At 50.3% G+C, this 12,500-nt stretch overlaps 2 protein-coding genes across 2 annotated transcripts in view; both read left to right on the top strand.

Moving 5' to 3' along the window:
* Positions 1 to 6,396, top strand: part of LOC126987102 (proton channel OtopLc-like) — a 25,051-nt gene extending 18,655 nt beyond the window's left edge. The window contains exons 7-14 of the mRNA XM_050843820.1: positions 1 to 20; positions 785 to 1,013; positions 1,695 to 1,849; positions 2,408 to 2,540; positions 3,042 to 3,171; positions 4,136 to 4,277; positions 4,447 to 4,824; positions 5,213 to 6,396. The exon at positions 1 to 20 is cut by the window's left edge and continues 95 nt beyond it. Coding sequence (XP_050699777.1) covers positions 1 to 20; positions 785 to 1,013; positions 1,695 to 1,849; positions 2,408 to 2,540; positions 3,042 to 3,171; positions 4,136 to 4,277; positions 4,447 to 4,824; positions 5,213 to 5,521 — 1,496 coding nt within the window. The 3' untranslated portion in view covers positions 5,522 to 6,396. The remainder of the gene's footprint in view (positions 21 to 784; positions 1,014 to 1,694; positions 1,850 to 2,407; positions 2,541 to 3,041; positions 3,172 to 4,135; positions 4,278 to 4,446; positions 4,825 to 5,212) is intronic.
* Positions 6,397 to 6,813: 417 nt separating this feature from the next.
* The window catches only part of LOC126987103 (vesicular inhibitory amino acid transporter-like), a 6,553-nt gene continuing 866 nt past the window's right edge, over positions 6,814 to 12,500 (top strand). Inside the window, exons 1-3 of the mRNA XM_050843822.1 lie at positions 6,814 to 7,314; positions 9,297 to 9,527; positions 9,745 to 12,500. The exon at positions 9,745 to 12,500 is cut by the window's right edge and continues 866 nt beyond it. Coding sequence (XP_050699779.1) covers positions 6,982 to 7,314; positions 9,297 to 9,527; positions 9,745 to 10,695 — 1,515 coding nt within the window. The 5' untranslated portion in view covers positions 6,814 to 6,981 and the 3' untranslated portion in view covers positions 10,696 to 12,500. The remainder of the gene's footprint in view (positions 7,315 to 9,296; positions 9,528 to 9,744) is intronic.

Below are 12,500 nucleotides of genomic sequence, written 5' to 3' on the forward strand. Positions count from 1 at the left end.
TGCTGCCCTTCACTTTCCAGGTCAGACGCTGAGGACGACAGTAATAATAATAATAATAATAATAATAATAATAATAATAATAATAATAATAATAATAATAATAATAATAATAATCGCTTAACAAACATAAACTGAATAAACTTCGGCCAAATCCGCGGCAATAGGCAAAATTTTGTGTTGTTACGATGAATTAAGTGCCTCAAATTTCACTCACAAACCCTCAGCACTTAGCGTATTAATGTATAGATAATAATAATAATAATAATAATAATAATAATAATAATAATAATAATAATAATAATAATAATAATAATAATAGAATGATTTATAACAGTGGTAATATTGAAAAAGAAAAAAAAATAGGAAAAAATATGTTCAGTTTTGTGAGTGTCCCAAGACTACCCCCGCGCTATAGTGGTCATCATGCCCCCTGTCAACCCGGACTCTGGCGACACTCTAAAGAGGGTCAAAGATGAGCTCCGGGGGGCAGTGTGAGCCAGGCTACATGGCGACACTATAAACAGCTGCCCGCGGAATAATGGACTGGGGCCGAACATCAGTCCCACTAAGAAACGTAAAATAAAATAAAAATAACATAATAACAAAATAAACAACCTCTCTATTTTCCTACAACCTCTATATACCCCATTACGACCCCTTCTTTCCCTTAAAACCCCCTTGCAAACCCCCATTGAAAAAGAAAACGTAGGCGCTCTCCAACCATTTCAAGGCAGACTACACCAAACATTCCCTCACCTTTTTCTCCCTTCCTTCTCTCCTCCAGGGCATCTTCCTCATGTACCTCTACGTGGGCTCCATCCTCGCCATCCTCTGCATCTACGTCACCGTCATCATCGACAACTGCCCCGCCATCAGCGCTAGCAAGGAGAATTTGACCCGAAACGACGATGCTGAAGTCGGGTCCATAACCTCCTTTGGCACACTGAAACGAGCGCATATTTCAAGATCCAAGACTTCAAGGACCTCTTTTTACTTGCGTGTGGGGGCGCTGGGTGAGTGTGGGGGGAGCAGGTTGTGTGTGTGTGTGGGGGGAATGGGTGGGGGTTGAGGGGGGCGTCAGGAAAGGTGGGGGGTTATGTGTGTGTGTGTGGTTTCAATAAGTTAGGTTAGGTTAGGTTAGGGTGTTAAATTTTAAGTGTGTGTGTGTGTGTGTGTGTGTGTGTGTGTGTGTGTGTGTGTGTGTGTGTGTGTGTGTGTGTGTGTAGGGGAAGGTAGGGAAGGGGGGGGGGCCTCTCTGTGTGTGTATGTGTGTTTGTCTGTGTGTGGTTTCAGTAGGTTAGGTTAGGGTGTTAAATTTAGTGTGTGTGTGTTTGTGTGTTTTTAGGAAGGCTGTGTGCGTGTGTGTGTGCATGTGTGTTCAGGGGAAGGTAGGGGGCTCTCTGTGTGTGTATGTGTATGTTTTCATGTACGTGTGTGTGTCTGTGTGCGTGTAAATAAGAAATAAGATGAAATTTATACATACATACATAAGTACATATATTTCCTCTCTCTCTCTCCCCCTCTCTCAAAAATTAGAAAACGTAAGCGCTTTCCATATAATTTCAAGGAAGACTAAACCAAACCAATCCTTTCCTAACCCTTCCCTCTCCCTCCTCTCCCTTCTCCTCCTCCTCCTCTCCCTTCTCCTCCTCCTCCTCTCCCTTCCTCTCATACCCCCTCCCTCTCTCCCTCAGTGTTCGGCCTGGGCACCCTGATCTTCAATGGACTGGAGATCGCCATGCACTCGACCCTGCCCAGCGAGTGTGTGAGGGACATGGTATTTGCGCACCCAATCCTGCAAGCGTTGTTCACCTTCCTGCAAATGCACTTCCTCTTCGTGAACTCGGAGGTAAGGACGAGGAGGAGGAGGAGGAGGAGGAGGAAGGAGGGCAAGGAAAGTGATTGGTAGGGAAAAAGTTGTAATTTGGAAGGAGAAAAAAAATATTGAAGAAGGAATGAGAAGGAAGGAGGAAGAGAAGAAGGAGGAGGAGGAGGAGGAGGTAAGGAAGGAGGAGGAAGGAAAAGGCAGAGAAAGTATAGCAAAAGTTTTAATTTGAAAAGACAGAATGAGAAAGAAAAACGAGGAGGAGGAGGAGGAGGAGGAGGAGGAGAAGAAGAGGAAGGAGGAGGAGAAGAAGGAGGTAGAAGGAAGAGGTAGAGAGAGAAAGAGAAAAAGAAAAGAAATTATTTAATATTTTAAAAAGAGAATGAGAAAGAATGAAGAAGAAGAGGAGGAGGAGGAGGAGGAAGAGAAGAATAGAAGAGAAGGAGGAGGAGGAGGAAGAAAGGAAAAAAAAGCTAAAAAAACAAATAATAATAATAATAATAATAAATAATTAATTCTCTCTCTCTCTCTCTCTCTCTCTCTCTCTCTCTCTCTCTCTCTCTCACCTGCACGCCCACACAGGTCATCGTGGAGCGGTTCGGGCAGGTGGCGCGGTTCGGTTTTATGCACCTGGTGGCGACGAACCTGGCGGTGTGGGTCCGCGCCGTGGTGTGGGACGCGGCCACTGTCTGGATGCTGGACACCTACAGCACAGGTAAGGAGAGGTTAATTAGGGAAGGTAAGGGCGCGCGCAGGTGTAGGATGGGGTGTAGAAAGGGTGACCAGAAGGGGGGAGGTGTGGGTTGATTTGTTAAGGTGAATATGAAAAGTTGAAATACTGGTCCACGTGGGGGTTAAGTAGGGGAAGTAAGGGTGCGTGTAGGTGTAGGATAGGGGTGTAGAAAGGGTGACCAGAAGGGGGGAGGTGTGGGTTAATTTGTTAAGGTGAATATGAAAAGTTGAAATACTGGTTCACGTGGGGGTTAAGTAGGGGAAATAAAGGTGCGCGCAGGTGAGGGAAGGTGTGCAGAAGGGGTGACCAAAAGGGGGAAGGCGTGGGTGGATATTTTAAAGGGAATAGAAAAAGGAAAAAAATAATAGGGAAACACACACTCCAACCCCCTTTAACCCCCTTCCACCCCTTCTGCCCCCTCCCTCCCCCTCCTCTAACCCCTCCCTCCCCCCTCTAAACCCCCCCCCCCCTTTCCTCCCCCAGGCAAGGTGACGGAGGTGCCCCCCCAGGCTGAGCAGGTCCTAAGGATGCACACCTGCTTCCAGAACAACTCCCTGGGGCGCCTATGGACCGACGCACAGCCATACCTCTTCCCCTTCCTCGTGCAGTACAGGTGAGGGAGGAGGAGGAGGAGGAGGAGGAGGAGAGAGAGAGAGAGAGAGAGAGAGAGAGAGAGAGAGAGAGAGAGAGAGAGAGAGAGAGAGAGAGAGAGAGAGAGAGAGAGGAGGAGAAGGAAGAGAATGGAAGAGAAGAGAGGAAGAAGAGGAGGAGGAAGAGAAGAGAAAAATCTGTGTGTGTGTGTGTGTGTGTGTGTGTGTGTGTGTGTGTTTGTTATCATTATTATTATTATTATTATTATTATTATTATTATTATTATTATTACTACTAACGTTGTTTTTCTCCCTATGACTTCCTGACTGACTATAACAAAACAAGAACTTATTTAACAGAAAAAAACACATCATAAAAAGTAAAGAGACGGAGTTGAGCGCTGAGGCCACGCGCACCTACATCACCTATACATTTCCCTAATTGATTCCCTTTGACAATTAACGCTAAATATGTCCTGACTGCAAATATAAGGAGAGGAAAGGGGAGCGGGGGAGGGTGGGGGGGTGGGGGGGGAGAGAGTGCGTGTGTTCGTGCGTGTGACGGACAGACAGACGGACAGACAGACAGACAGACGATTAGGTTTATAACAGGTTCCTTTAGATAACTATTTCAGGTGTGGCGGCGTGGTGGTGACAGGTGAACCCCCGCACACTGCCGCCTCCCCCGGTGTGGAGGAGCGGAGAGGAGGAAGAGGAAGAAGAACAGGAAGAGAGGAAGAGATAAGAGATAGATAGACAGATAGATAGATAGATAGTCCACTTTTTTGGAGGAGAGAGGAGAAGGAGAAGAAAAAGAGAGGAAGAGAGAGAGAGCTTAGTTAAAATATCACCTAATTATTGTATTATTATAACATTATGATCTTAATTTGACATATTCTCAACATTTTTTCAACCCATACATGTAACATACTGCACAGTGCCCCCTAGCTTCCCCTACGCCTATATTAATCCCCCCGCCTCCCCCAGCCTGATCGCGGCCGCCGTGACGTACGTGATGTGGTGTAACGTTGGCAAGGAGAAGCTGAAGCGCCTGGGCCAGCACGCGAAGGTCGAGGGCGAGGGAACGGCCACCATGGACAAGAGAGACGTCAGGAAGGGCCACTGGAAGGTAAGGAGAGGAGGGGGTTAGGAGGGATTACGGAAGGAGTCTGGTAGAGAAAGGTCTAGGCAGGTCCTGTGAACCTAACCGAACCTAACCTCACTATCCATGACCTTATCTAACCTCTACCACCACCATTACTACCACTAACAGCCCACTTCTACCCCCCAAAACCCAGGTGGACTGTCGCAGCGCCTCCAAGGGTCTATTCCTGGGCCTACTCTGCCTGGTGGGCGGGACGGTCATTCTCATCATCTTCTTCGTCATGAAAGATCAGGAGGACTTCAAGGAGCGGCTATTCTGGCTGACCACATCCACACACACGCTCCTGCTATCTCTATCTATCCTGGTGACGGTCATAGGGTTCCTCCAGGTCCCCAAGTTGTCCCTATCCACGTCAGGGACACGCCCCCTCGACCTGGATAAGCTGCTACTGTCCTCGACGATACTGGGAGTGTACGTGTTTGCGATATTTGGTATGATCGTAGGAGGGACAAACTACATCGCCCCGCAGTACCTCGCCACCTTCTGCCTACACGCCCTGCTGCTGGTCCAGGTAAGGGGGGTAGAGGGGGTAGGGGAGATAGGGGTGAGGAGGAGGAGGAGGGGATTGCTTGAGGAAGATATGGAAGGGAAGAGAAGGGAAGGAAAAGGGGGTGAGGAGGAGGAGGGGATTGCTTGAGGAAGATATGGAAGGGAAGAGAAGGGAAGGAAAAGAGATTAAAGTGTGTGTGTGTGTGTGTGTGTGTGTGTGTGTGTGTGTGTGTGTGTGTGTGTGTGTGTGTGTGTGTGTGTTTCAGTAATGTATTAATAATGATTTTTTTTTCTCCCTCCCTTCCTTTCTTCCCTCTCTCTTCCTTTCTCTCTCTCTCTTAAAACCTTTCCCAACCCCTCTCTCTCTCTCTCTCCCCCACACCCACACCCACACCCACGCCCACACACAGGTATCTCTTCAGGACATGCTCGTAGCGGAAGCCAGCCGTAGAACCTGCACATCCCGCTACCAGATGCTCACCAAACCCGGCAGACAGGTCATCACATTTCTCCTGTTCTCTAACATTACTCTATGGGGTCTGGACACCTTCATGACCCACTCGGAGGTGACCCAGGCCTTCCAGTATGGGTTCTATGGGTTGCTAGCATGGGGGGTTCTATCAAGGGTTTCGCTGCCCCTGTTGATATTGTATAGGTTTCATTCGGGTGTGATTCTAGTGGAAATTTGGAAGAACACTTATAGGACCAAAGCCGATTAAGGTGTGTGTGTGTGTGTGTGTGTGTGTGTGTGTGTGTGTGTGTGTGTGTGTGTGTGTGTGTGTGTGTGTGTGTGTGTGTGTGTGTGTTTTGGTGGCTACCTCGCTCTCTTCTTCCTCCTCCTCCTCCTCCTCCTCTTCTTCCTCCTCTTCCTTGCTATCCAAATTCTCCCTACCGTTTCCTTCCCTTCTCTTTCCCTCTCTCTCCCTCTTCCTTCCTTTTTCCTCCTCCTCCTCTTCTTCCTCCTCTCAAAAAGTAATCAACTCTCTCTCTCTCTCTCTCTCCTTCCTCCTTCCTTCCTCCTCCTCCTCTTCCTCCTCTCAACAGCTGGACACCATAAAATTGGGAATATAAAAAGAGGAGGAGGAGGAGGAGGAGGAGGAGGAGGAAGAGGATGAGAAGAGGGGAAACTATTATTATTATTATTATTATTATTATTATTATTATTATTATTATTATTATTATTATTATTATTATTATTATTATTATTATTATTATTATTAGTTATACATAGAATAAGATTTAGATATATATGTATGTATGTATGTGTGTGTATGTATGTATGTGTGTATGTATGTTAAAATATCAATATACATAAAAGAAACAAAAAAAAAATCAATAAATAAAATAATAAAATAAATAAATTCAAAAATGTATGTGTGAAGGTACTTTTTTTGCTCAGTGTACAAGTGTGAACATACTTTTTTGGCCTGGGTGGGTGGTAGCGTGGGCGTGCGGGCGTGTATAGACTGTCGCTTACTGCTTCCTGTTGTTGTTGTTGTTGTTGTAGTTGTTAATGTATCTATTGTTATTTATTGTATCTATTGTAACTTATTGTTGTTGTTATTGTTGTTGTTGAGAATAAAACAGTGGCTGAGATCGTGTTTGTGTGGCCTCAGGGGGGGAGGGGGAGTGGGCTGGAGTGGGCTTAGTAACCGGAGTGTTTGTACAGTGGAATGAGTGGGTGTTAGGTGGATGATAGTGGATGAGAGGGACTAAGAGTGGATGAGAGGGGATGGAATTGGACTGAGTGTGGATGAGTGTGTGTGAGTGTGTGCCAAAGTGCGTTAGGTGATGTAGTGCGGATGAGATGAAGTGTGCGGGCGAGGGACAGGTCAGGAATGCCGGTTATGGACTCTGGCGGGTCTGGCCGCTGGCACCGGTCTGCTGCCGGGTCCTGGGGTCTGGGGTCCGGGTCCGGGGTCCGGGGGCGAGCGACCTGCGCCTGCGCCCCGCCATCGACCGGCGCGGGGCGGGGCGCGGCGAGGCGGCGGCGGCGCCTTCGTCAGTCTGGCGTCCGGCGTCACTCGGCCCGTTCCTGCCTGCCACCGCCGCCGCCGCCGCCCCTCCGCCCCGCCCCAGCCCCGCACCGCACCGCCCGCACACGCCTACAGCCACGCCGCCCATGGGCCGCCCGGGGAGGTAGCGCCGCCGCCCAGCCGCCGCCCGAGCCGCCGCCGCCATGCCGGGGCGCGTGCCGCCCGTCTCGGGGGTGCTGTATGCCGCCTCGCTGGTGTGGGAGGCCGCCAAGGCCGCGGCGCCCACCTCCTGCCTCGGCGCCGCCGACGAGAAGCTCAACTTTGCCAAGACTAGCCGCGAGAAGGGCGACATGGAGATGACCTCAGTGGCGGGCGCCGCCCCGGGGGAAGAAGGCGGCCCCCCGGGGGAGGGCGCGCCGCCCCTGCAGCGGGAGGCCTCCGTGGCCAGCACGTCCACAGTGGGCGGGGGGGAGGGCGGCGAGCACGACGCCATCACGGAGTGGCAGGCGGGATGGAACGTGACCAACGCCATTCAGGTATATAGTACTGGCCCCACACCCTGCTGACCCTGCTGACCCTGCTGACCCCACACCCTGCTGCCCCTGCTGACCTCACACCCTGCTGACCCCACACCCTGCTGACCCCGCTGACCCCACACCCTGCTGACCCCACTGACCTCACACCCTGCTGACCCCGCTGACCTCACACCCTGCTGACCCCGCTGACCTCACACCCTGCTGACCCCGCTGACCCGGCCTCACCCCCGCCACCCTGCATGACCCGCCCCTCATTCGCGCTGTTAATTTAATTCACCCTGTCCTTCCCCTGCCTCCCCCCTGCCGCCTATTTTCTCACCCTGCACACTCTCTGCCACCCTGCTGACCATCCTGCCGCCACCGTACAGTCCACCCCTCACCCTGCATCCTTCTTCGACAGCCTCATGACCCTGCCGGCACCCTGGCCCCCGTGCCCCACACCCTGCCACCCTGAAATCCTTATGACCTCGCTGACCCCGGCCTCACCCCCGCCACCCTGCATGATCTGACCCTTCCTAGCGATGGTACTTTATCCTATTCACCTCGTTCACCCTGCCGCTAACCCCTGTCCGTGTCTACCCTGTCCCTCTCTACCCTGCCACCACTCCAAGTCAGTTCCTTCACCCTGCACCCTTCCCTGCAGTAACCCCGCCGGCCTTACCACCTCCACCCTGTCATCACCTTAAAGTCACTCTGCCAGCCTCCCCACTCACACCCTGCCGCTGTCCCTCTGCCCACCCTGACCCCTGCCCTTACAGAGACTATCCAGCCTTCCCCTAACACTCTGCTCCTCACCCTGTATAGAACCCTGCCACCCTGATTATCGTTCACCCTGCTACCCTGTCACCCTTGCTATCCACACCCTGCTGCAATCAACACAAACACCCTGCCGGTTACTGCTACCCTGCTCCTCACCCTAACACCCTAACAGAGCCACTGCTACCCTGTTCATCGGTCACCCTGCTACCCTCACCCTAACACCCTGCTGCCCTAATACCCTCCTCACCCTGTCACCCTGCTACACCCATTCTGCTATCCTTCCCCTTACCCTGTCACCCTGCTACCCACACCCTGCTGCTCTCACCCTGTCACCCTGCTTGCTACTGTTTCTTCTCCTGCTGTTGTTACTAATGTCCCTACCCTGTTATGAACCTACTACTACTACTACTACTACTACTACTACTACTACTACTACTACCACTACATATAATAATAATAATAATAATAATAATAATAATAATAATAATAATACAAGGGGAGATATTATACATGTTCTATTTTCGTCTCTCTCTCTCTCTCTCTCTCTCTCTCTCTCTCTCTCTCTCTCTCTCTCTCTCTCTCTCTCTCACACGATCGATTAGTGGTTGGCTGCCCACACGGATAAGCCGACACGTACACACGAATGCACACACACACACACACACACACACACACAAGAAAATCATATTAATAGTGAAGTGTTAAATCTAATTGAGAGAGAGAGAGAGAGAGAGAGAGAGAGAGAGAGAGAGAGAGAGAGAGAGAGAGAGAGAGAGAGAGAGAGAGAGAGAGAACACAACCTAGATTTAATCAGTGCAAAGTGACGTCTGGAGAGAGAGAGTGAGAGAGAGAGAGAGAGAGAGAGAGAGAGAGAGAGAGAGAGAGAGAGAGAGAGAGAGAGAGAGAGCGAGAGAGAGAAAGTGAAAAATTAAAGAAAAAAGCAAGAGTGGGGTCGATAGTTTTACAGTTGACCTCTCTCTCTCTCTCTCTCTCTCTCTCTCTCTCTCTCTCTCTCTCTCTCTCTCTCTCTCTCTCTCTCTCTCTCTCTCTCTCTCTCTCTCTCTCACCGTCCCCCTTCCTTCCTCCCTCACACCCATCACACAATCTCTCCCCCAGGGTATGTTCATCTCTCTCTCTCTCTCTCTCTCTCTCTCTCTCTCTCTCTCTCTCTCTCTCTCTCTCTCTCTCTCTCTCTCTCACCCATCACACAATTTCTCCCCCAGGGTATGTTCATCGTGTCCCTGCCCTATGCTGTGCTCCACGGGGGGTACTGGGCTATCGTGGCTATGGTGGGTATCGCCTACATATGCTGCTATACGGGAAAGATACTGGTGGATTGCTTGTACGAGGTCAACGAAGAGGGTCAGCTGATCCGCGTTCGATCCTCATATAAGGGCATTGCCAGAGAGGTGTTCGGGCAGAAGTGGGGTGGGAAGATTGTCAACACGGCACAGGTAGGTCTATAAGGTAACAAGTAATTAGATAGATAGATAGATAGATAGATAGATAGATAGATTGATAGATAGATTGAGGTTGTGAATATGTTCGTGTGTGTGTGTGTGTGTGTGTGTGTGTGTGTGTGTGTGTGAAATATTCAGTGATTTTTTTTAATATATGATTTTTAACCCCTCCCTTCCTTTCCCTTCCTCCTCCTCCTCCCCCGCCGCACAGTTGATCGAGCTGCTCATGACCTGTATCCTGTACGTGGTTTTGTGCGGTGACCTCATGATCGGGAGCTTCCCCAATGGGCCTATCGACGCTCGCTCCTGGATGATGCTGTGCGGGGTCATCCTCCTCCCCTGCGGCTTCCTCAAGAACCTCCACCACGTCTCCACATTGAGCTTCTGGTGCATGGTCGCTCATCTCGCTATCAACATTATCATCTTTGGCTACTGCATCGGGAACGCCTCCACCTGGGCATGGTCGAAGGTCATGTTCAGGATTGATATCATTGAATTCCCGATCGCTCTGGGCATCATCGTATTCAGCTACACATCGCATATCTTCCTGCCGACCCTGGAGTATAACATGGTTGACCGGTCGAAGTTCACGTGTATGTTGAACTGGAGTCACATAGCAGCGGCGCTCTTCAAGGCTCTCTTCGGGTATGTGGGCTTCATGACCTGGGCGGTGGACACGGAGGAGGTCATCACCAACAACCTACCGAACCCGACTTTCAAGGGCTTCGTCAACATCATCCTGGTGGTCAAGGCATTGCTGTCCTACCCACTCCCATTCTACGCCGCGGTGGAAATCATCGAGGTGACATTCTTCAGAGGGAAGCCCAAAACTGCCCTTCCGTCGGTATGGGCATTAGACGGGGAACTGAAGGTCTGGGCACTGGCGATTCGGGTCCTGGTGGTGGTGTTCACGATCCTAATGGCTATCTCCATCCCCCACTTCGCGATCCTGATGGGCCTGATCGGGTCCTTCACTGGTACCATGCTCTCCTTCATATGGCCGTGTTACTTCCACCTCAAGATCAAGGCGGGAAAACTGGAGTGGGGGGATATCGCCTATGACTACTTCGTGATCTTCCTTGGGTTTCTTTTTGGGATCATCGGCATCACGACCTCCTTCTATTCCCTCGTGCAAGCCTTCAAGATTGGCCTGCCATTCTAAACACCTGAAAATCGATGTTCTGGGGCAGGTCCGGGAATTGGGATACTGTTCCACTCCTTCGAAACTCCGGGCGACAGAAATCTATGCCCCACTAACACCCAGTTCCACAGTTCCACATGGATGGTTCGTAAGCTTCCAAACCAAATCCTTAACTACGAACATGTCCTATGGTGTTTGCTGTACATTAACGAAGGTACTATACAGGATATCTCTCTAGTATTGCTGCAGTATAGTTGACGAGGAAGCTGTACTGGACTATGGAACTGGGTCTTAGAGTGGATGTTCCCCGGGCAAGGCAAGTCTGGGTGTGGCTATGCGCTGGATTGTTACAGGAATTGCGATGTTCAAGTTCGGTTCCTTTGAAAATTCGGATATATGGACACAAGAAAGCCGTGAATATGGTCTACAGAGAAATCTTTGACCCAGAAATCCCTGAATATGATCTACAGAGAAATCTTTGACCCAGAAATCCCTGAATATGATCTACAGAGAAATCTTTGACCCAGAAATCCCTGAATATGGTCTACAGAGAAATCTTTGACTCAGAAATCCGTGAATATGATCTACAGAGAAATCTTTGCCCAAGACATAGGAAATATTGCCTACGGAAAGGTCTCTGCTTAAATGTCCGGATGAATGGTCTCCAGAAAAGTCTTAACCCGCAAAACTCCGGTAATGTTTAATCCAGAAATGTCTTTGCCCCAAGAATCGAATATGCCCCGACATCTCAAATGCCCCGAAATGTGCGAAAATGCCCAGAGATGCCCCGGAATGCCCCAAAACCCCGGACCAGCTGCCCCGATGCCCCAAAACCAGGTACAGCAGCCCCAGAACCCCGGGCCAGCTGCCCCAATGCCCCAATACCAGGTATAGCATCCCAAGAATGCCCCGTTAGCCGCAAGGAAGTGCCGAGTACGAAGGCCCCGCTGCCCCGTGCCCCGTCAGGAAGTTGTTGGATGTGTTAGCCCCGAGAGAGCCCCGCCCCGCCCCGGAAAAATGGTGGTGGTGGTGGTGCCCCGATGACCTCCGAGCAATAACAAGCCCCAAGCCCCGCCCCGGATGCCCGGATGCCCCGCGGGTGCTGTTGATGATATCTTGTCTTCCAGGGGGGCGGGGGTAGGCCTGCCCCCCCCGCCCCCCCACACCCCAGCCTACCTGACGTAACCAAGTCTTCCAATACAGTGATTAATGTAGAGTGTGTGTGTGTGTGTGTGTGTGTGTGTGTGTGTAAACCTGGGTCTGTATACCTAGGCGTGTGTGCGTGTGTGTAAGTCTGGGTACCCGTGTGCGTGTGTGTGTGTGTGTGTGTGTGTGTGTGTGTGTGTGTGTGTGTGTACGTAGACGCCGTTGTTGTTGTTGTTCATGTTGATAAGGACAAACAGTCACATGTACGTACGCACACAGCACATAGAATAGGTCTACATGGCCCTGTGTGCGTGTCTGTGTGTGTACGTGCATGTGTGTGCGTTTGTGTGTACATTACTGTCTCTAAAACTTTTTGGTGTGTACGTCTGTATGTGTGTGTACGTGTACGTGTATGTGTGTGTGTGCGTTTCAGTAGTACACATAAGACTGTAGAGGTTTACATGTAGTGTGGGTGACTGACTGACTGACTGACTGACTGACTGACTGACTGATTGGCTGACGAATTTGCTAACAGTGAGCAATTATAGCCAGCAAATGCTCAACCAGTGACAGTGAGCAATTATAGCCAGGAAATGCTCAGCCAGTGACAGTGAGCAATTATAGCCAGCAAATGCTCAACCAGTGACAGTGAGCAATTATAGCCAGCAAATGCTCAACCA

Source organism: Eriocheir sinensis, chromosome 64 (assembly GCF_024679095.1).
Source record: "Eriocheir sinensis breed Jianghai 21 chromosome 64, ASM2467909v1, whole genome shotgun sequence".
Lineage (NCBI taxonomy): Eukaryota > Metazoa > Arthropoda > Malacostraca > Decapoda > Varunidae > Eriocheir > Eriocheir sinensis.